The sequence below is a fragment of the Rana temporaria genome, chromosome 6 (genome assembly GCF_905171775.1).
Source record: "Rana temporaria chromosome 6, aRanTem1.1, whole genome shotgun sequence".
NCBI classification, from domain to species: domain Eukaryota; kingdom Metazoa; phylum Chordata; class Amphibia; order Anura; family Ranidae; genus Rana; species Rana temporaria.
Genome location: NC_053494.1, coordinates 5,952,361 through 5,976,263, shown reverse-complemented (window position 1 = coordinate 5,976,263; position 23,903 = coordinate 5,952,361). Strand labels below are relative to the sequence as shown.

General features: G+C 48.4%; 1 protein-coding gene across 1 annotated transcript; it reads left to right on the top strand.

Moving 5' to 3' along the window:
* The first annotated feature begins 1,816 nt into the window (after positions 1-1,816).
* On the top strand, positions 1,817-15,853 carry LOC120942862 (serine protease 33-like). The gene is made up of 5 exons (XM_040355787.1): positions 1,817-1,922; positions 2,133-2,295; positions 4,079-4,353; positions 4,470-4,639; positions 15,367-15,853. The coding sequence occupies exons 1-5, from the start codon at positions 1,817-1,819 to the stop codon at positions 15,766-15,768; spliced, it is 1,116 nt and encodes a 371-aa protein (XP_040211721.1). The 3' UTR covers positions 15,769-15,853.
* The last annotated feature ends 8,050 nt before the right edge of the window (positions 15,854-23,903 follow it).

Genomic DNA, 23,903 nt, shown 5'->3' with positions numbered 1-23,903 from the left:
TGCAGTATTTGTAGCTGCTGGCTTTTAATATGTTTTTTTAGTGGCACATCCGCTTTAATGCATCTTATGAGAACGCGCTCGGTCTTCTCGGCTCTTCATTGGATAGATAGATAGCAGCGCGGCCATTGGCTCGCGCTGCTGTCAATCAACTACAATGATACGAGTGCTGGGGGGTGGGGGCGAGACCTGTAGTCGATGGCTATGGACACCCGATACAGGACTCGGGAGCGAGGTAACCCCCTTGGGAGAGCGCTTCCCAGGGGGGGCTACCAGAAGCGGGGAGGAGCCGAGACAGCCTCCGAGGGACCCCAGAAGACGTGGATCTGGGCCACTCTGTGCAAAACGAGCTGCACAGTGGAGGTTAGTATGTCTGGTTATTATTTGAAAAAAAAATTAAGCTTAACAAATCACTTTAACTGTAGGGAGGTGTTTCTAAACTTGGGGGGGCTGACTGGAAGTAGAGAGAGAGATCACCGTTCCTAATTACTAGGAATAGCAGATCTCTATCTACCGTATTTTCTGGCGTATAAAACGACTTTCTGGATGCAAAAAAATACATCCAAAGTCGGGGGTCGTCTTATACGCCGGGTACGGTCTCCGTGCTGCGAGCGTCAATGATTTAAAAGACGCTCCTTCTCCTCAGTGTGTTCTGTGTTCCTCCTATCACAGATGCCTTCTCATCCTCGGACGAGATGAGAAGACGTCCGTGATAGGCGGAACACAGAACAGAGGCGCTGCTGGGAAGATTTGTGTTCCGCCAATCACAGGACAGTCTGAGGAGAAGGCGCGTCTTTTAAATCATTGACGCTCGCAGCACGGAGACTGTCATCGCACCGCACCGCCTGCTATTCAGAAAAAAAGTGAGTAAATGCACCGTTTGCAGTGATGGCACAGAGAGGGGGCAAGTGATGGCACAGAGAGGGGGCAAGTGATGGCACAGAGAGAGGGCAAGTGATGGCACAGAGAGGGGGCAAGTGATGGCACAGAGAGGGGGCAAGTGATGGCACAGTGAGCAAGTGATGGCACAGAGAGAGGGCAAGTGATGGCACAGAGAGGGGGAAAGTGATGGCACAGAGAGGGGGAAAGTGATGGCACAGAGAGGGGGCAAGTGATGGCACAGAGAGGGGGCAAGTGATGGCACAGAGAGGGGGCAAGTGATGGCACAGAGAGGGGGCAAGTGATGGCACAGAGAGAGGGCAAGTGATGGCACAGAGAGGGGGCAAGTGATGGCACAGAGAGGAGGCAAGTGATGGCACAGTGAGCAAGTGATGGCACAGAGAGAGGGCAAGTGATGGCACAGAGAGGGGGAAAGTAATGGCACAGAGAGGGGGCAAGTGATGGCACAGAGAGGGGGCAAGTGATGGCACAGTGAGCAAGTGATGGCACAGAGAGGGGGCAAGTGATGGCACAGAGAGGGGGCAAGTGATGGCACAGAGAGGGGGCAAGTGATGGCACAGTGAGGGGCAAGTGATGGCACAGTGAGGGGCAAGTGATGTAATGGCACAGTGAGATTTGAAAAAGCCTGTTTCTGTCAGCGGTTCCGGCTACCCCTCAGCTTCCAGAAAGACTAGTAAGAAGGGGGTAGTCTTATACAGTGAGTATATCCCAAAACCAAAATTTTTCCTGAAAAATTAGGGGGTCGTCTTATACGCCGGAAAATACGGTATTTCCCAGACAGAACAATTGCCCCCCACCCATGAAATAGAGGATTTGTGACTTGAGACAAAGTGGGGGGATGTCAATGAGAAGAAGAGAACCAGTTTGACAGCTTCGGCTCCTACAAAAGTTGTCCAAAAACTAGACTTTTATCAGTCAAATGTCTGGTCAGCAAAGCTTCAAACAAGAACATCTCCTCACCTGGAACATCTACATCCCCACAATGCAGAGAGGCTTTTTATTTGTGTTGTTGTTCTTGCCGGGAGGTAAGTACCTGGCTACCAACTTGCTGTGACTTTATCTCACACGTCATGCAGTAGTAGAGGTCATCTTATATTTCTTTGCTTTGTGTGCTAGAACCTTTAGTCCATTATCGGTATGGGTTTTCCAAGGGATATACGTGTCCTTGTCTGTCTCGAAATCTATTTTAAAGTTTATACATTTAGTGGTGAAAATATGTTGCTTTTCTTTAATAGGCCATGGAGGGCTCATCATAGAAGACCGCATTGTCAACGGAGAGGACGCCAAGGGGGCAGAATGGCCATGGCAAGTCAGCCTGCAGAACAACGGGGTTCACCACTGCGGCGGGTCCTTACTCACCGAGTCCTGGGTGCTGCTGGTTGCTCACTGCTTTGAGGAGTAAGTATTTCTACGTTCCACTGATACTACTGACCAGACTGATCAATATATTCTCCCGACACACTTCTGTTTAACAGATCACACCTTGTCACTTCTTCTATATTGTACATGTAATACATCGGGGCTGGTTTACCAGGTTTTCGTAGAACCCATGGACTTGAAAACCAATCTATGCTCTTCTGAAGTCCTCAGAACTCCAGATCTGGAATGCAGTATTAAAAAAAAAAAACTAAAATGAATACTTATTGGCATTTAGAAAGACAAATTGGGACAAACTTCTAAAACTGTACAGCAAACCAATGCTTCGACCCGGAGCGTTTCTCCCCTAATGAAGCAACAGCTTTTCAGAATTGCAGAAGGTAACCGGGACTTTTGGGTGTAGAGAAGCATAAGACTCACACCCCTCAAAAAAACATGCCTTTAGAGCAATACTTTAAAGGAACACTAATAGCTGGATTCACAAAGAGTTACGCCAGCGTATCAGTAGATACGCCGTCGTAACTCGGAATCTAAGCCGTCGTATGTTTAAGGCCCCGTACAGACAAGCAGACAGTCCGATGAAAACGGTCCGCCGGACCGTTTTCATCGGACATGACCGCACGGAGATTTCTGTCTGACGGTTGTACACACCATCAAACAGAAATCCGCGCGGACAGGATACGCGGTGACGTGGCCGCGCCGTCGCCGCGACGATGACGCGGCGACGTGCGCGACCCTGGAAGGTCAATGCTTCCACGCATGCGTCGAATCACTTTGACGCATGCAAGGGCTTTCAGCCGAGCAGACATGTCCGGTGATTCGTACAGACGACCAAACATGTCCGACGGACAGGTTTCCAGCGGACATGTTTCTTAGCATGCTAAGAAATTTTTGTCCTCTGGAAAACAGTCAGGCTGGACAAATGTCCGCTGGAAAACGGTCTGATAGGCCGTACACACGACCGAACATGTCCGCTGAAACTGGTCCGCGGACCAGTTTCAGCGGACATGTTCGGTCGTGTGTACGAGGCCTAAGTGTATTCTCAAACTGAGATACACTTAAACCGAGCTAAGATACGACGGCCTGCGCCGTCGTATCTTAGGGTGCAATATTTCCGCTGACCACTAGGTGGCGATTCCGTTGAGTTCGGCGTAGAATATGCAAATGACTAGATACGCCGATTCACGAACGTACGCTTGCCCGTCGCAGTAAAGATACGCCGTTTCCGTAAGAGGTACGCCGGCGTAAAGATAAAGCTGCCCCCTAGGTGGCCTAGCCAATGTTAAGTATGGCTGTCGTTCAGATTACCAGCAGCTGAGGGATTGGGAATGGGCACACAAATTACCAGCAGCCATAGATGTGCGCACAGGGTGTGCCAGGTGTGCCTGGGCACACCCTAATCACCTTGTCTGCTGCAAATGCCCCCTGTTTGGACCCATGATACTTCACCAAAGCCCCCTAATGGGGTTTCTAAAAAAAATCTGGAAAAAAACTAATAAAGAAATTGTAAATATTAATATATATTTTTTTAAATAATTAAAAAAATAATAAAAAATTAAATAGTAAAAATAAAAACTACTAACTCCACTACTATCCACTGCCCCACTGACACCAAACTCTGCCCTACTGACATTGTCCACTGTTCTACTGACACCAGCAGTATATACTGTATACATGAATATGTGTTTGAGCTTTGGGGTGCACGTAGCTGTGGTTGATTTGTTTCTGTGAAGATTGTAGTTTATTTTATATTATTATTTCTGGTGACAACTGATCACTCGTTTTTTTTTTTCTTTCCTTCTAGTCCCCTGAATGTGTCACAATACAAAGTGTACCTTGGGGTGCTTCAGCTGTCCAACCTGAGCAGCCCCAATATAGTAGAAAGAGGCGTAAAGAAGGTCATCATCCACCCTGACTTTGTAGAAGAAGGAGCCGGTGGGGACATCGCCCTGATAGAACTTGACAAACCGGTCTCTTTCACCACCTCTATCCTTCCCGTCTGCCTTCTGCCTCAGAATGTCCATCTTCTAGAGGGAACCCTCTGTTGGGCTACAGGCTGGGGGGACCTCAGCGAAGGAGGTAAAGACTTCTTTTATTAAAAATAAATTAGAAACTTAAATTTTAGGCTGTTTTGCAAATTGCTTGTTTTTTTTCCTTTGTGTTTATTGTTACGCCTGTTCTTGGCTTCCATACAGTAAGACTTCCAACCCCTGAAACCCTTCAGATGGTGGAGGTGGCCTTGCTTACCAACAACAACTGTGAAGCGATGTATCGAGCCCGTTTAGGCTATGAACAGAAATACAAATTGATTCAGGAAGATATGATCTGTGCTGGCTACAAACAGGGAGGCAAAGACACCTGCCAGGTAGGTCCAAAAATCCACCCTTCGTCTTAAACCCTTAGGCCCCTTTCACACGGACGGACCAGGACCATTCAGGTTAGCCTGTAAGTTTTTTCGGCGGACCTGAACAGGCGCTCCATACAAATCTATGGATCGTCGGATGTCAGCGGTGATCGTGTCCACTGACATCCGATCCGCTAAAATCAGACGTATATAGGTAAATTCAGGTACATTGGAATAAATTTAGGGCGGCGTAGCCTAGCCTGTTTAGGCTACACCGCCGTAAATTAGCTAGGCTAGTAGTGATTTTCAATCTACTTACCTGCTAATCTACGGCGGCGTAGCCTCAAACGAGCGGGCGTAAGGGCGCCTAATTCAAATGACTTGGAGGAGGGCGTGTATCATGGTAATGAGGCTTGACCTCACGTTTTTTTACATTTTTTTACACTGGGCATGCGCCGGGCGCCTACATTTCCCAGGGCGCATTGCGGCTAAGTACGCCGTACGGGCCTATTGATTTTGAAGTGGACGTAAACGACGTAACTCCCGATTCGCGGACGACTTACGCAAATGATGTAAAAAATTCGAACCTTGCGGCGGGAACGGCGGCCATACTTTAACATTGTTATTCCACCTCATAGGTGGAATAACTTTAGGCCGCCTAAGGCCTTACGGAAACGACGTAATTCGACTGCGGCGGTCTGGCGTACGTTCGGGAATCGGCGTACAAGCTCATTTACATAATCTACGCCGGCCGCAATGGAAGCGCCACCTAGCGGCCATCCGAAAAATTGCAAGCTAAGCTAGAACGGCGCAAGCCGTCCTATCTTAGCTTTGTTTAAGCGTATCTCTGTTTGAGCATACGCTTAAACATACAGCGGCGTAGATTCGGAGTTAGGTTGGCTTATCTACTGATAAGCCGGCCTAACTCTTTGTGAATCTACCTAATAGAGATACGTGGCCATCCGTCCTGGTGGATTGGATCGTGTGAGATCTGATGAAAAGGGACATGCAGCTCGCTTTCGTCTGATCTCTCCATAGAAAGGCAGCGGCGCTCCACAATCCCCTCCCCGCTCAATGAGCAGAGAGGGACCTGTCATCTGCTGGCTCAGCGGAGATCAATGGAGAGATCTCCCGTTGAGCTGGCGGACGCCCCTGACGGATCTGAGTCGTGGGAACGAGGCCTTAGAGTTGCCACCTCCTGGCCCTTTAAGGAGTTTAGGATGCTGGGTGGTGGGGCGGGGTTTATGACCATGTGACCGCTGTGATTGGCTGTCACAGCGGTTGCATGATCGGAAAGCTTCTGATCGCCAGCAGCGATTGCTAGCTTTCTGTTTGTCATCGGTAAATGTGTGCCAGGAGCGAGCCCTCGGCACAGCTGTATTTGCACTAATGCAAGCAAACATGCGTCCGCTCGGTGCAAAGCCCCACCCCCTGAGAGGCTGTATACTTGCGTGCAGCCGGCGCCAAGAGGTTAACTATCTGCCGCCTGCTCACAGTAAATATACTGCAAGTGGGTGGCAGGCACAATCACGTAAATGTACATGATGGACGCCGTCTGGGTTTCCATCACGTGGACCTGTGACCTGTTTTTTTTTTTTTTTTTTAATCAAACAAAAACTGTTTATTGAGTAAAAGTTACATACATAAATAAATCAGTAATTCGTGGGTATAGAACATTACAAGGTCTCTTATTAGTAAAGATGTCACACAATCAGTACAGGTTTGCATGTGTAATTTATACTCCATTTACTTCCTTTTGAACCAGCTCAGCCAGAGGTTAAGAGAACATATTAGATATTAGAAATAGGAAGTAGTAGACCAAGTCAAGAGGGATGGAGACCATATCCTGTGCTGAGGAGAGAACTAGTTACAGGTTTCAGAGTCGTTCAGCCAGCGATCCCAAATTTTATAATATTTTTCAGGGCACGCCCTATTTATGTAAACGCATTTTTTATAGGGTAGGGTCATATTTATTTCAGCTTTCCATTCAGGGAAAGTAGGGGGGGTCTGTCTCATCCATTTGCGGGCTATTATCTTTCTGGCCGAGAATAGGGACTCATGGAGGAATATTTTGGTGAATTTGTCTGTGTCTTTGGGGAAAATTCCCAGCAGACACTGTTTGGGGTCAAGGGTAACCGGTGTGCCCATTGTATCGTGCAGGAATGTTATGATCTGTTTCCAGAGGTCCTGGATTTTTGGGCAGGCCCAGATAAGGTGGAAAAATGTTCCTGTTTCTTGGGCGCACATCGCACATAGAGTGGACTGTGTGCGTTTATACCTGGCTACGCGGATAGGAGTCAGGTACGTCCTGTGAGTGATGTATATCTGAGTCAGTCTATCCGATAGCCTAGGGGACACCGCTTTGCAAGTCTCCAGAGCCTCTTCCCATTCCTCGTCCTCAAGAATTCCCACCTCCCTTTCCCACCGAGGTTTTATGGCATATGCTATTTTAGTGGCTACAGGGGTAGAGAGCATAGCGTAGAATGCAGAGATCAGTTTGTTGGGGTCTTTTCCCTTTACTATGGCCACGATCGGGTGCGGCGTTGGTTGTGGGTAGGTGCGTGAAAACTGTGTCTGGATCGCATGTCTAATTTGAAAAAACCTGAACCGCATATTATCATGGAGTGTAAATTCTTCCTTGAGTGTTTGGTAGGTTTTAAGGTTACCCTCGGATAGCAAGTGATGAAGGTAATAGATACCCCGCGCGGCCCAGAGCTCAGCTCCCTGATCATTAGAGAGTTCCCGTAGAACCTTGTTTTGCCATAATGGTGTATAATCAGTATACTCGGGTATTCCAAGTTTGGCGGAAGCAAGTTCCCAAATGCGTCTGTAGTGACCCAGGGTAGACGTCATCTCCCTCCCTGGACCGATACTCCCAGATCCCGTCGACACCGCGTAAATTGCATCCCCGGTGAGCTGAGCCACTCGCGGGCATAATAGTGTTAGGAAGCGTTGACTGTCAGTTTTATCTATGTGGTATAATTGCGAGAGCTGTGCGGCTATGTAGTAGAGGTTTAGATCTGGCAGAGCCATGCCTCCCATATCAGTCGGGTTCTTAACTGCCTGCCACGCGAGCTTGTGTCTGCCTGATCCCCATATGAATGGTTTCAGAAGGGCTTCCAATGATTTGAAGTATTTCAAGTGAAGGTAGGTTGGGGTGTGCCAAAGGATATATAATAGTTTGGGGAGAAGGACCATTTTAATAAGATTGATGCGTCCCCAGACCCCTAAGGGTAGTTGGGCCCATACCCTGATTTTAGACCTAACAAGTTCAAAAAGGGGCTCCACATTAAGGGCAATATAGTCAGCTGGGCGTCTGGAGATGTGTACCCCTAAATATTTGATAATGTCTACTCTCTGTAGTGGCATACTGGATTGGGATTCAGGGGGTGGGAAGCAATCGATCGGTAGAATCTGTGATTTCCCCCAATTGATCTTTAGGCCCGAGAAAATACCGAATTGTTCAATCGTCTGAAGCGCCGCATGAAGGGAAGGACCTGAATCTGCCAAATACAATAAGGTGTCATCCGCATACATGCTGATTTTTTCTACTAATGAACCCACTCTGCAACCATCTATCTCTGGGTTAGTGCGAATAGATATTGCGAGGGGTTCCGCCGCCAAGGCATACAAAAGTGGGGAGAGGGGGCACCCCTGCCTCGTGCCTCTGCTCAAGGCAAACAATGGGGAGGTCCAACCGTTCGCTACTACTCTGGCTGTGGGGTTGTGGTACAGTAGGCTAACCCATTTGCAAAACTTTGGGCCAAAGCCGTAAGTCTCGAGGCAACGCCACAGATACCTCCACTCCACAGAGTCAAAGGCCTTAGCTGTATCAAGTGTTACTAGAACTCTAGAACCTACATTGTCGTGTGTGGCCTGTAGATTGATATACAACCGTCGAAGGTTAAAAGAGGTATTGCGGCCTGGCATGAATCCCGCCTGATCAGTGTGTATCAATGAGAGTATAACTTTGTTGAGCCTATTTGCCAACACCTTTGCAAGTATTTTAATATCTACCTGCAAGAGGGAGATAGGGCGATAGGATTCCGGGTATCCAGGGTCCTTTCCCGGCTTCGGAATGAGGACGATGGTTGCCTCTCTCATGGTCGGGGGAAGGACGTGTGTCTCAAACATGGAGTTATAGAGTTGTAACAGCTTGGGTGAGAGAATTTGACTATACTGTGAGTAAAATTCGATTGGGAGTCCATCTGAGCCTGGGGTTTTGGATCGAGCAAATGAAGCAATAGCCTCAGTTATTTCCTTCGAGGTCAGTGGGGCCTCGAGGAGGGTAGTCTGTTCAACCGTCAAGGAGGGGAGGGTGATAGTCTCAAAGAACGATTGCATCGGGCCGTCGTCCGCCGGGCTCAGAGACGTGTAGAGTTTGGCGAAAAATTCTTTAAATTCGGACGACACTGCCGACGGATCAGTGATGCATTGCCCCTCGGGACCATGCAGGGATATGACCACCGGCGGTCTATCTTCACTATGTACCATGTAGGCCAAAAGTTTCCCCGCCTTTTCCCCGTGTTCGAAAAATTTTTGTTTGGCGAAAAATAACTTGCGTCTGGCTTGTTCAAATTGTAGTTGATTCACTACCCTTGTCTGTAATTTAAGCGCCGCTGCCGCTTCTGGTGTTGGGTCCGTCGCATATCTTCGGTCTGCGAGGGAGAGGTCTAGCATCGCTTTGTCAGAGACTTCCGCCGAATCTGATTTAATCTTATTAATGCGGGAGATCAGAGACATGCGAGCGTGGAGCTTAAATGATTCCCACACCGTCTCCGCTGATGCGGACCCGGTATTCGTCTCGAAATATGACTTCCACTCATCCGAGAGGTCGTCATCTTCCGGGAGGAGCGAGAGCCAGAAGGGGTTCAAACGCCATGCCCGTCTAGGTTTGTCAATCGGGACGTTCAATGAGATCCAGTACGGGCTGTGATCAGATAGTAGGCGTGGGCCGAATTTGGCCTCTGAGAGTCTGGACGTGAGGACTTGGGAGACTAGAATGAAATCAATGCGCGACATGGAACTATGTGTGGCAGAGAAGCAGGAATACAACCGTTTTTGTGGGAATTTAAACCTCCAAGAGTCAATTAAATGGAGGGAAGCAATGAGTTTCGAGAATTTAGTGGTGGTCACCTCACCTAAATTATGGGGGGGCGTTCCGGCCAACCTATCTAGGCTGGGGTTGAGAGTAGTGTTAAAGTCCCCCAACCATACTGCTTGAATCGAGGGGTGATTTGCCATAAACGTAATCCCTTCGAGTATCACCGTCATGGCAAAGGGGGGAGGGACATAGAATGCTAAAAGAAGGAACGGCTCCCCATACAATTTCACAGACAGGAAAACATATCGGCCCTGTGGGTCCGTAGAGATAGTACACAGTTCAAAATGCACCGATTTTGCCACTAGAATGGAGACTCCCCGGGCATGGGGTGTGTGGGTCGAATGGAATGCCCACCCCACCCATGGCCTGCGGAGTGCCATCTGAAGTCTGCCTTCTACATGCGTTTCAACTAGGACCATTATATCAGCCCTTTGTTTTTTAAGGAACGCTAGTATCGCTGACCGCTTGACCTTATCTCGCATACCCCTGACATTCCAGGTGAGAAATTTTAAGGCTGTCATGGTCCACGTCCCAAAAAATATCTGGGCTCAGCTGTATTAATTAACCTCACGTAAGGAGTAGCGGTCAAAGATAATAGGGTAGGTGTCGCGAAGCGACCCATATACATAAATACACATTGCACATACAATATCAGGAATGGAAAACGAACGTGTAGTGTGACCCACATCTTCATAAGTAACAATTTACTCAATCCAAACTTTCCCCAACCCCCCACCCCCCACCCCGCCTTACACCCCAGGAACTTGGTGTAGGCATCGTCCCAAAACCTAGGAAAAAATCCTAACAGTGGAGTTACAAACTGCTCTTGATGCAAAGAGGTACTAATATGATGTTGGAGCTGCAAGGTGTTAAGAAAACAGTTTCCGAGGCTCAAAAATAAAAAAAGGGAAGCCCCAAGCACAGTAATGCTGCAGCTCCAATCATACTGGTTAGATTTCCTTCCAACAGGGGGGAAAAAGTCTCGCTGCACCTTGCATGCGGTGGGTAGAACTACTAACCATCTGAGGCTCCGGACCCGTGGGTAACAGTCCGGGCCCCACTGGACCCCAAATAGAAGTTTGCCGTAGAAAATGAAACAGTAATAAAAGTAAAACATAAAACAAAAAAGAAAAAAAGGGGGATAAATGTACAAATGGGTGAACTGACTCCGTATTATAGCAAGTGGCTAACGGATCAGCCGGGAAGAAAGAGTCATGTAGTGGAGTAGAGAGTACAGGGAGAGGCGCGCTCAAGCATCGCCATGATGCGTGTGGAGGGGGGGAAAGACAGCTCACATGGCGGCCGATTTACAAATTTTCCCAAGGATGGTAAATTCAGACTGCGGAGGACAGTACATAAAAGATTAAAGGCCAGGAGGATAGAAAAGGTGCCACATCATGTCCCGGAATCCATCCCAGCACAGGGATTTGCTCATGTGTTACCATGAAAAGCATTGGCGAGGTGTGCATGTAAAACCCCCCCCCCCCCCCCAGGGGGGATAAACACAGTTCAAAAAAGGGGGAAGTCATACTTGAGATAGTACATGAGGTATGCCCGGGTACACAAAAAAAAGGGGTAAAACAATCGAAGAGGGGATAATGGTGTTACTCACTTAATAGGGATCAGCCCTCATCTGCAGCACCCTCTCTTCTCTCCAGCCAGGCAATTACCTCCTCCGGATCTTCAAAGAAAAGTGCCCGGCCATCGTGTTCAATCCTGAGGCGGGCCGGGAAAAGCATGGCATATTTGATATGCTTTACGCGTAGTTGGCGTTTAGCTTCCATGAAACCCCGACGGCGGCGCTGGACTTCCGCGGAGAAGTCTGGGAAGACCGCGACCCGGACATTACCTAGGGGGATGTTGCCCTTCTCCCGGGCCAGTCTCATCGCCGCATCTCGGTCCTTGTAATTGAGCAGCTTAGCAATAAAGGTGCGGGGGGGGGGCCCCCTGCGGCGGCGGTCGTGCAGGCATGCGGTGGGCTCTTTCCACCGCGAACATGGGGGAAAAGGCTTCCCTGCCATATGTAGTGACGAGTAAGTCCTCTAGGAAGGCAGTGGGGTCTCTCCCCTCAGCTCCCTCGGGCAGGCCAATAAGCCTTAGGTTACAGCGCCTCAATCTGTTCTCCATATCATCTTGTTTGGTGAAGAGTTGGTGGATCTGTCGCTGCATGCGATCTGTGACTTCCTGTAGGGGAGGAATGGCGTCCTCCACTGCCCCGACTCGGGTCTCTGCCGTCTTCACGCGGTCGCGGAGTTTATGGAAGTCCTGTCGGATCAACGATATATCCGTCCTGACCTCCTCTATTTGCGTAGTGAGCGCGGTTCTGCAGAGGGTAATAGCCTCTAGGAGACGAGCAGTGTCTCCCGCCGCTCTACTCCCGCTCGCGTCTGCTGCGTCGCCATCTTCCTCGGCCTCCACGTTGTCCTGGCGCCGGTACTGATCAAGCTTCGCCAAGGCGGCAGATTTCGCTGCTTTTGATGGCGACATGGTCACGATCGTCCCCGGCAGCAATGGAGTCAGTTCGGAGGCAAAAGGGGTCTCAAGTGAGGCAAAGGAGGATAGAAATCAGGAGTAATGGACGGAGCTTCTCTGATCAGCGTCCTACTCCATGCGGTGTCAGGCCACGCCCCCCCCCTGTGACCTGTTTTTACTTGTTATGGCGGCGATCTGCTTTTTTTTTTCGACTGCAACATTCTGGTGAACACATCAGACACGTTTGACGCCATTTTGGGACCATTCACATTTATACAGCGATCAGTGCTATAAAAATTTACTGATTACTGTGACTGGCAGTGAAAGGGTTAACTAGTAGGGTGCAGGGAAGGTGTTATGTGTGTCTTAGGGAGTGATTCTAACTGTAAGGGGGCGTGGCTTACTGTGACACGTCACTGATCGCTGCTTCCGATGAGAGGAAGCAGACGATCAGTGGTGTCACCAGGCAGAACAGGGAGATGCCTTGTTTACAAAGGCATCCCCCCCCCCCTGTTCTGCCGTTCCGTGACCCGATTGCGGGACACCGGTGGACATCAAGTCCAAGGGTCCCGCGGGAAATTTAGGGTGACCACGTGTCCTGGATTGTCCGGGACAGTCCCGCATTTTGGAGGTCTGTCCCGGGCACATTCATTCCAGGACAATACAGTGTCCTGGAATGAAACTGACACAGCCACCCCCCCTGAGCCAATCTGAAGCCTCCAAAAAAGGATGCCACATCACTGCTTTACTCACTGATAATACTTGCCCTGGCCGGGAATGCCTGGGGAGCACAATCCCCGCCCCCTGCTTGTGATTGGAGAAATCATACATCCTGCCTCTTGTGTCCAATCACTGTGCAGTGATTCGTTACAGCACAAGCTGATTTTTGGGAAGGGAGGGTGTCCTTGAATGGTAGTTTGGCAATGTGGTCACCCTAGCGGGCATGGCCACGGAGGCTGTGGTGGGTACGAGTGCGCCTGCTAGGGAGCAGGTTCAAAGCAACGTATATATACATGTTGCTTTGCCTGCCTGTGCCATTCTGCCAACGTATACTGTATTTATTGGGGTATAGTGCGCTCCCGCGTATAGCGCGCACCCAGGGCCGGACTTACCATTGGCCTTGACTGGGCTCAAGCCCAGGGGCCCCACCCAATAGGGGGCCCCCTTTAAAAAAAAAAAAAAAAAAAAAAAATTTTTTTTTTTTTTTTTTTTTTTTTTTTTTTAGGGGTCCGGAGTTCCCCAGGGGCCCGGAGGCCCCCAGACGGCAACCCCCCTTTTTTTTTATTTATTTTTTGTAAAAAAATGTTTTTTTTATATATTTTTTATTTTTATATATATATTTATATATATATATATATATATATATATATATATATATATATATATATATATATATATATATATATATATATATATATATATATATATAAAAATAAAAAATATATAAAAAAAACATTTTTTTACAAAAAATAAATAAAAAAAAGGGGGGTTGCCGTCCGGGGCCCTGGAGACCCCTGGGCCCTTTAATAATAATAATAATAATAATAATATATATATATATATATATATATTTTATTATTATTATTATTAAAGGGCCCAGGGGTCTCCAGGGCCCCCGGATGGCAACCCACCTTTTTTATTTTTTTATAAAAAAATTAATTTTTTTTTATATATATATATATATATATATATATATATATTTTTATTAAAGGGCTCAGAGGTCCCCAGGGCCCCATGTGGCAACCCCCCCCCCCTTTTTTTATTTTTTTTATAAATGTTTATTTTTTTATTTTTGTTTATTTTTTTATTTTTTATTAAAAGGCCCAGAGGTTCCCAGGGGCCCAGAGGTCCCCAGGGCCCCCGGGTTTGGCAACCTCCCTTTTTTTATGTATTTTTTATAAATGTTTTTTTTTTTTATTATTAAAGGGCCCAGAGGTTTATTTTTTCTTTTTATTAAAAGGACCAGAGGTCCCCAGGGCCCCGGATGGCTACATATATTTATATATATTTGTTTTCTTCTTTATTTCTTCTTTTTTTTGTAAAGGCCCCCCCGCTTCTCAATTTGCGGCAGCCCCCACGCTTCTCAATTTGAGGCGGCAGCACCCCCACCCCCCCTAGGTTCTCTGCTTCAGGGGGCCCATGCCTTAAGCTGTGCAAGGGGCCCCAAAATTCCTGATGGCGGCCCTGCGCATACCTCCCAACACGCACGGATTCTGTGGGACTTTCCCGCACAGACAGCTTCTTCCCGCAGTCCCGCAAAAGGGTTAATTTTCCCGCACTGCAAGAGGAGGCAGCACGGAAGCAGGAGGAACCGGAGTGGTGTGTGGAGGACTGTGGCTGCTGAAGGGAAGAAAGCCAGAAAGCCGGGCTAATGACAGTCTGTGGCCCCGGCTGTTGGCACAGGCGAGAGGCACTCCCCCGCTCAACAACTGCAAAATCCCCCCCCGCTCAACAACTTTAATGCGCTCCCCCCCGCTCAACAACTTCGATCCCCCCCAATTCTCGGCTCCAGGGGGCCCCTTCAACACTCAAGCCCAGGGGCCCCCACCACCCTAAGTCCTGCCCTGCGCGCACCCCTAAAGTTGCCCCGAAATTCCTGTGGAAAAAAGATTTTTGTACTTACAGTTTTGGTGTCTTGCGCGGCGTCCATCGGCGGCCTCGTCGGGTCCGGCATCCGTCTGCGGCTTCGGGTGTCCTCTTCGTCGGGCCCGGCGTCCTTCTGCAGCGTCCTCCCCGCTCATTTTCCGCTTTCCCGCGCCGAGTTTGAATACTGCGCCGGCATATACAGAGCGCAGTACACTTGTGTATATTCGGGCAGGCTCGGCTACTCTCGCGCTGATGTCCTGTACGTCCAGGACGTGACTGCGAGAGGAGCCGAGATTGCCCGACTATACACGAGTGTACTGCCCTCGGTATATGCCGGCGCAGTATTCAAACTCGGCGCGGGAAAGCGGGTATCGGCGTATATCGCGCACCCACGATTTTGCCCTGATTTTCAGGGCAAAAAAGTGTGCGATATACGCCGATAAATACAGTATCCAGGTGAGGCGGTCGGCAAGCGGTAAACTGTTGCTAAATGTGACATCTGTAGAGGCCAATTCCAATGTGTCTTTTGGTGTGATATCATTGGTAGTTGATGGTAGATTTTACTTGTTGTGTTTTCTCCTTCCAGGGTGACTCGGGTGGTCCCCTCGTGTGTAATGTGGAAGGGGCTTGGTTGCAGCTCGGTATCATCAGTTGGGGTTTTGGTTGTGCCAGGCCCAGTTTTCCCGGAGTCTACACCAGGGTCCAATATTACCAGCCGTGGCTTTTGCAATATGTGCCTACCGTCTGCTACAAAGAAGGAAGGAAACCGTCACCTCAATTCAACGCAACGAATCCGGATCCAAGCCAACATTCTCCAACAAGGAACTTAACTCTGCAAGGACTCAGTGATGGAAAGACGGAAAACAACTCAACTTTCAATGCTACTGGAATAAAAATGAATGCGTTGGCTTCAGATGCTACTTCCTCCCATGTGTTCTCCATGATCGGCGTCATCCTGATCCTTCTCACTTTGATGATCCCGGCATAAAAGCTCTTCAACAATTCTAGCACCGGAAAACCAGGAATTCCACCTCAATGGAGACATCAAAAAAAAAAAACCTGAAGAAGGTTCTAACCCCCATTATTGCTATTTAAAACAATGAGAACAGTTATCACTGCAACCTATAAAGCATTGTACCAGTTAAAGGGGGGGGTGCAATGTCAGGCTCCTGCAGACACTCGGTAAATTGCAGGTCAATAAACTATGAGAGTGCTTACTGGCGCCCTCACAGTTCATTGAGAACTATAAGCCATCCTCAACCAGCTTAACCACTTAAGCCCCGGACCAAAATTCAGCTAAAGGACCTGGCCCCTTTTTGCAAATCGGCACTGCGTTGCTTCAACTGACAATTGCGCGGTCGTGCGACGTGGCTCCCAAACAAAATTGGCGTCCTTTTTTCCCCACAAATAGAGCTTTCTTTTGGTGGTATTTGATCACCTCTGCGGTTTTTATTTTTTGCGCTATAAACAAAAATAGAGCGTCAATTTTGAAAAAAATTCAATATTTTTTACTTTTTGCTATAATAAATATCCCCAAAAATATATAAAAAAACATTTTTTTCCTCAGTTTAGGCCGATACGTATTCTTCTACATATTTTTGGTAAAAAAAAACGCAATAAGCGCTTATTGATTGGTTTGCGCAAAATTTATAGCGTTTACAAAATAGGGGGTAGTTTTATTGCATTTTTGTTAATTTTTTTTTTACTACTAATGGCGGCGATCAGCGTTTTTTTTTTCGTGACTGCGACATTATGGCGGACACTTTGGACAATTTTGACACATTTTTGGGACAATTGTAATTTTCACAGCAAAAAATGCATTAAAGATGCACGGATTACTGTGAAAATGACAATTGCAGTTTGGGAGTTAACCACAAGGGGGCGCTGAAGGGGTTAAGCGTGACCTCTTTTGTGTTTCTAACTGTAGGGGGTGTGGCTGTAGGTGTGACGTCATTGATTGTGTTTCCCTATAAAAGGGATCACACGATCGATGACGCCGCCACAGTGAAGAACGGGGAAGCCGTGTTTACACACAGCTCTCCCCGTTCTTCAGCTCCAGGGACCGATCGTGGGACTCCAGCGGCGAAGTGCCCATGGCTGGGCACTTAAAGAGGACGTACCTGTACATGCTTGTGCCCAGCCGTGCAATTCTGCCGACGTATATGTGCAGGAGGCGGTCTATCAGGGTGTTCTATCAGGTTGAAGTCAGGCCAGTCAAGTTCCTGCACCCCAAACTCGCTCACCCATGTCTTTATGGACCTTGCTTTGTGCACTGGTGGGCAGTCATGTTGGAACAGGAAGGGGCCGTCCCCAAACTCCCCGTCCCCAAACTCCTCTCACAAAGTTGGGAGCATGAAATTGCCCCAAATGTCTTGGTATGCTAACGCCTTAAGAGTTCCCTTCACTGGAATTAAGGGGCCAAGCCCAACCCCTGAGGAGCCAAGCCCAACCCCTGAAAAACAACCCCACAGCAAAATCCCCCCTCCCCCAAACGATTTGGACCAGTGCAAAGTCCATAAAGACATGGGTGAGTGAGTTTGGGGTGGAGGAACTTGGTAAAAATTCTCTAACGGCATTTTTAAACCCAGATGCAGAAACCACATCTTGTAACAGATTCTCATTTAAATGTCAAGTGAAGAACTGGACAAAGCAATAAAGACAAAAAGAAGAGGAAAATAAAGGGTAACAAACCCTGGGACTTTTAACGGTGTCCAATAGGAGATATAGAAATACAGTAACAGTATTAAAAATGTTCAAGTTTTATTTATAAAAGTAAAAAAACAGGCATAAATAGAAAACCATTCATATTGAATACATGACAATTGAGCCATACGCATATACGACTGCAGTAAAATCGCTCAACAAGTTTCGATCGGATGAGCTTCTTCAGGAGCTTTGATGTCAAAGCAGGTTATGCACGGTAGCTGGTTACGACCAGTGTGGAAATGGTTAAAGGTAATCTGCAAGATCCCATGCAACATTCAAAACTGGAAAATCCAGGCTTCTCCATTCATTCATGTGGGTCACAGGAGGAAAATAGAGGGCCAGATTCATAAACAATTGCGGCGGCGTAACGTATCGTCTATACGTTACACCGCTGCAAGTTTTCATCGCAAGTGTCTGATTCACCAAGCACTTGCGTGTAAACTTACGGTGGTGTAACGTAAAGGCGTCCGGCGCAAGCCCGCCTAATTCAAATGGGGCGTGTACCATTTAAATTAGGCGCGCTCCCGCGCCGGACGTACTGCTCATGCTCCATTTTGAAATTCCCGCCGTGCTTTGCGCGAAGTGACGTAATTTTTTTGAACGGCGACATGCGTAATGTACTTTCATATTCCCGGACGTCTTACGCAAAAAAAAAAATGTGAAATTCGACCCGGGAACGACGGCCATACTTTAACATGGCTCGTCTAAAGTTGAGCCATGTTAAAGAAGGCTTAACTTTGCGACGGGAAAAAATTACTAGCGACGACGTAACGAACGCGAAAACCGTTGTGGATCGCCGTAAAACCTCATTTGCATACCCGTTGCTGCAAAACGACGCGATCTCCACCCAGCGGCGGCCAAAGTATTGCATCCTAAGATCCGACGGTGTAAGCCAATTACACCTGTCGGATCTTAGGGCTATCTATGCATAACCCGATTCTATGAATCAGCCGCATAGATAGGACAAGAGATACGACAGTGTATCAGGAGAAACGCCGTCGTATCTCTTCTGTGAATCTGGGCCAGAATGTTTTAATCCCGAATGCCAATCTGAAAGAGTCAAGTGCAGAAAGAGAGGAGAGAGATAGTAACTCTCCCTCTCTCTCAGGGATCCTGTGGACAGTGGTGCATCGGCTTGAGGGTTGTATCACTTCCCATTGCGGAGTATATAGAGGGGAGGGAGCTGTCCCTTAAAGGCTCTTTCCATGGGAGATTAGAGCAAGGCTACCTATACAATAATGTTGTTTCTGTTGAACTGAGGATTCACCCAAGCTTATTGGACCCAAGCATGGGAAAAGAGGGAGAGAGAGACTATTAGCCATTCTTTTGGGCAAAGGCGGCTTTCTAATTAGGCAGTCGCCTAAGGCCTCTCACTCACAGGGGCCTCACAGCCGCCTAATTTGCCTGTGATCAATACTAATGTCATCGGATCTCTCTATCACCTCTCTCTCTTTCTCACCTCCCCCTCTCCCCCCCCTCTTCATTTATGGAAGAGGAAGTCTTGTTATCAGCCGTTGTACACCGGAAACGTCCGGCACGATTGATTTGTGAGCAATGTTTTACCGAAGTATAATAACGCTATCTTCAATAAAGTGTTCTATTATTCAACAATGTCTGGTCACTTTATGGAGGTATTGAGTGTTTTTCTACAGTGAATAATAATGAGGCATGACGTGTAATATAACAGGATAGAGATATAAGTGAAAGAGAGTAACATCATCACAAAGGAGGAAGAGCAGCCAGCTTGGGGCAGTGAGAAGTGGTGGTCGGAAACCAAGGATCCCGACAGAAGGGTGGATTTATCGTTGCCCGTTGGTTCTGCCCTCCTTAGCGGTTGGGTCCTTATCCTTTTGCAAAATTACCGTATTGATCGGCGTATACCGCGCACTTTTTTCCCCTTAAAATAAGGGGAAAATCGTGGGTGCGCGATATACGCCGATACCCGATTCCCGCGCTGTGTTTAAACGCCGCCGCCAACATATACCGAGAGCAGTACACTCGGGTACACTCGGCCAGGCTCGGCTCCGCTCGCGGTCACGCCCTGTGCCGCCTCCTAGCCTTTATGCGAGAGGAGACGAGCGTGGCCGAGCGTGCCCGAGTGTACTGCACTCGGTATATGTTGGCGGCGGCCAAACACAGTGCGGGAAGCAGGATCGACTCAAAAACAGCGGGGAGGACACCACCGAGGCCGCAGACGGACGCCGGACCGGACAAGGCCGCCGATGGACGCCGGGCAAGACACCGACGAGGGGGCATTCAAACTGTAAGTATTTTCTTTTTTTCCCTGAAATTTCCCTTCTAGGTTGGGGGAAGGAAGGAAGGATTTAAGGGAGCAATTGAGGAATAAAGAATGGATTTAAGGGATGGGAGAAATGAAACAAGGAAGGATTTAAGGGAAGGAAGCATGAATGAAGGATTTAAGGGAGACAGGGATAACGGTATAAGGATTTAAGGGAGGAGGGGGATGAAGGAAGGAAGAATTTAAAGCGGAGGTTCACCCTTAGAGGGCACATTTTCCCCTTAGCTTCCTGCTCGTTTTGTCTAGGGGAATCGGCTATTTGTTTTAAAATATGAGCTGTACTTACCCGTTTACGAGATGCATCCTCTCCGTCGCTTCCGGGTATGGGTCTTCGGGAGCGGGCGTTCCTTCTTGATTGACAGTCTTCCGAGAGGCTTCCGATGGTCGCATCCATCGCGTCACGATTTTCCGAAAGAAGCCGAACATCGGTGCGCAGGCGCAGTATAGAGCCGCACCGACGTTCGGCTTCTTTCGGCTACGAGTGACGCGATGGATGCGACCGTCGGAAGCCTCTCGGAAGACTGTCAATCAAGAAGGAACGCCCGCTCCCGAAGACCCATACCCGGAAGCGACGGAGAAGATGCAGCTCGAAAACGGTAAGTACTGCTCATATTTTAAAACAAATAGCCGATTCCCCTAGACCGAACGAGCAGGAATCTAGGGGAAGAAAAAAAAATTGTAATAAATGGTTGAACTCCCGCTTTAAGGGAGCAAGGGAGAACGAAAGGAAGGCATAGGCGTGTGCACAGGGTGTGCCAGCTGTGCCCAGGCACACCCTAATCACTCCCTGCAGTGCAGATTCCCCCTGCTGCCCAGTGTTTCCCTTCCCACAGCATGGCTGGCTTCCCTGCGCAGGCCGTCGTATCTTAGCTAGGTTTAAGTGTATCTCAGTGTATCTCAGTTTGAGCATACACTTAAACATACAACAGCTTAGATTCCGAGTTACGACGACGTATCTACTGATACGCCGGTGTAGCTCTTTGTGAATCTAGCCATTATTCTTTAAAGCGGAGGTCCGGTAAAAAAAAAAAAAAAAAAAAAATTTAAAGTCAGCAGCTGCTAACACTGTAGCTGCTGACTTTTAATAAGGACACGTACCTGTCCTAGTCGCCGCCGATTTCGCCTCCCGTCGAGGCTGATCCTCGATCCTGGCAGCTACAGGCACTGCCATCCACAGTAAGGGAAACAGGCAGTGAAGCTGTGCGGCTTCACTGCCCGTTTCCTACTGCGCATATGCGAGCAGCGCGGCGCTTTGTGAATGGTCCGGCTGCTTCCTGGAACACACACAGTTCCCAGAATGCAGCGCGCCCCATTCACAAGAATAAACCGAGTGTAGGAGGAGGAAGAGAATCCACCGTGGAAGATGAAGAGGCAGATTCCGGACTTCCGCATAGTAACAGCCATTTAGGGTAAGTAAAAAAAAATTTTTTTAATTTTTTTTTTTTTTTTTTGGTGGAAAGATTTTTTTCAGGGTGGAACTCCGCTTTAAGCCAGTGGCAGGTTGATGTAGCTTGACATGGGGGGGGGGGGAGAGGAATGAGACTTTAAATCTTTAGCAATTTACACTGAGGCCTCGTACACACGGCCGAGGAACTCGACGTGCCAAACACATCGAGTTCCTCGGCGAGTTCAGGGATGAAGTCGCCGAGGAGCTCGGCGGGCCGCCTTCTCCCATAGAACAACGAGAAAATATTTTCTCGACGAATTCCTCGGCGGCTCCATCGGGCCAAAAGTGTACAGACGACAGAGTTTCTCGGCAGAATCCGGCTCTGACCGAGTTTCTCGCTGAATTCTGCCGAGAAACTCTGTTGTGTGTACGAGGCCTGACTGTGTGATATATATATAGGGCTTTTTTTTCTCAAACAACAGGTGCTGAAACTCAACCACGTCCCCCCCCCCCCCAAAAAAAAACGCCTTCCCACACACACACCTCACAAACAGTAGGACGGTCTTAAAGGGGCATTAAATACCAGGATTGCATTACATACAGAGTGCAGCGTTCAGGAGGGTTACACACAGAGTGCAGAGCTGTTTGCAAGTGATTGTGGTGAGCAGGCACCAAAGGGTCGGAGTTCCACCTAAAAAAAAGCCCCGGATATAGATAATAGAAGATGTCTGTCAAAAAGTAAATTGTGTAAAAATCCTCAAATAAAGACGGACCTTCTCACGTCATATTATCCTTAGGCCAGAAATGGACTGGCCGTTGGGACTACAGGGAGTTTCCCGGTGGGCCGATGGCTCAGTGGGCCGGCTTCAGTGACAGTGGTGCGCCGCCCCCTCCGCTCCTCTGTCTCTCCCTTCCCGCAGCGCTCACCTCCTCTCCCTGCCCACAGCGCTCACCTGGGGGGAACAAAGAAGCAGGGGGAGGACCAGAGGAGCAGGGGGGGAGGGGAAAGTCAGCTGACTCAACAGCTATGGCCTGGGAGTTTCTCACTTCTGCCCAATCTTGTCCCATAAGGGGGGGGCACTGAACTGATTCTTTGCCCCGGGTGAAATAATGTCTAGCTTCCCCACTGGTACTGCCTATAAGAGTACCAGTATCTAATAAAGTAGAACTGCTAGTGGCTAGTGAAGGGGGATTGGGGGTTTGGGTGACCGGGGGGGGGGGTGCGGGAGTTGTCCGGCCGCCATGGGAGAGACCTGTCAAAGTGGGCCAGTCTGGATGAAGTCCAGGGCCAAATTTTTGTCCCAGTCCAGCCCTGCCTTAGGCTGTTACTCGCCGTGACGCTGAACAGATGGAGACCGCTTGATAACAGTCCCCTGTATTTCTGGAATGGTCAGCAGACAGTTTTCGGTGCCTGCGCTCTTATCCATGGTTTGTTATGCATATTTGAGTAATCCTGCCATTATCACAGAACCTAAAACCCTCCCTATAGATCGGCTCTAATTAGACGCAAATGTTGATGATTTTGTTCAACAAGATTCAAAGAAGAAAAACCAACTTTACTGGATATTATCAGCCGCATCTCAGCAGGCTCACCAACAGATTTCCTCCTCTGTTCAGCTGATAAAATGAGAGATTGGCCTTTATGCGCATGTCAAAGGGTTCCTTCCTAGCATTGTCCTAGGGTTGTGACTCTGAAAGTAAAAACAGATTATTGAGTGTTAATGGCCTCTTTTTGTCTCTCTGACATCTTCTTTTATTAATGATTTGTCAACTGAATGACCAGTCCTTCCACGTGCTTACCACTTCCATCGGTGTACACAAAAGTGAAGGAACATTCAAAGTTCAATGGAAGTTCCCCCATGGAGAACATTCGTGTTCAGAGTCTTCCTTTTTTTTTTTTTTTAAAGCCTGTGGCGTGTGAACCAAAAAACTCCACCCGGTGCAGAAAAAATGTGCACACACATAAAGAGTGTTCACAAAAACGTGCAGACGGGTGCATCGTCAAGTGGTCCTCCTGTGAAGAGGGACCCAAACCCTGATCCCCCGGGGCGTTAGGCTCCAGACGGGGACTGAGGTACTGAGGTCCGAGCAACCGAAGCCGACACGGACCCAACTTCCTCGGAGGGACTGCCGAAACAGAACCCTCCCAGTACTAGGTGGGGCTCCCCCGAAGGGAGACCCCATGAGAGCAGGCGAACTAAGCCAGAAGGCCATGTCCACCCACTCCCAAGACGTTCAGGGCTGGCCCGAGGACCCGCACCCTACTAATCACACAGTGACAAAACGTGCACAACAAAAATAAGACAAAAACGTGACAAACACAGGCTTAAAGTAAATAAAGTGGGGGAAAGGGATAGTGAAGAGGAGAGTGAAAGAAGTGGTCATTGCGATTATCAATGACCAGGCCCTCCGGCCAGGAATAAAAAATTCCTCCGGTCCTAGCCAAAAGGCCCGGCCCAGGAGGCAGGTGCTAAAAAAAGCGTGTATCTGGTGCAGTGACCGTGGTATCTTAAATCAATGTGTCCCTCACACACAGTGATCTTCAGATACCCCTGGACTGCCACTCCAGGGGCACATGCACCATAGGCTTTTCGTTCCATATCCGACCCCCCAACCTGTTTAGAAAGATAGAGACATAGATAACGTTGTTTATTAGGCTCCACATTCTTGGGAATAGTAGTCATTGGCCCGGATTCACAAAGCACTTACGCCGACGTATCTCGAGATACGC

Bases quoted from the DNA above. Each gene is read 5' to 3' on its own strand.
- LOC120942862 (XM_040355787.1), top strand. From the start codon at position 1,817: ATGTCTGGTCAGCAAAGCTTCAAACAAGAACATCTCCTCACCTGGAAC. The intron at 4,354-4,469 runs GTAAAGACTTCT...GCTTCCATACAG, and splicing joins GGGGGACCTCAGCGAAGGAG to TAAGACTTCCAACCCCTGAA. The intron at 4,640-15,366 runs GTAGGTCCAAAA...TTCTCCTTCCAG, and splicing joins GAGGCAAAGACACCTGCCAG to GGTGACTCGGGTGGTCCCCT.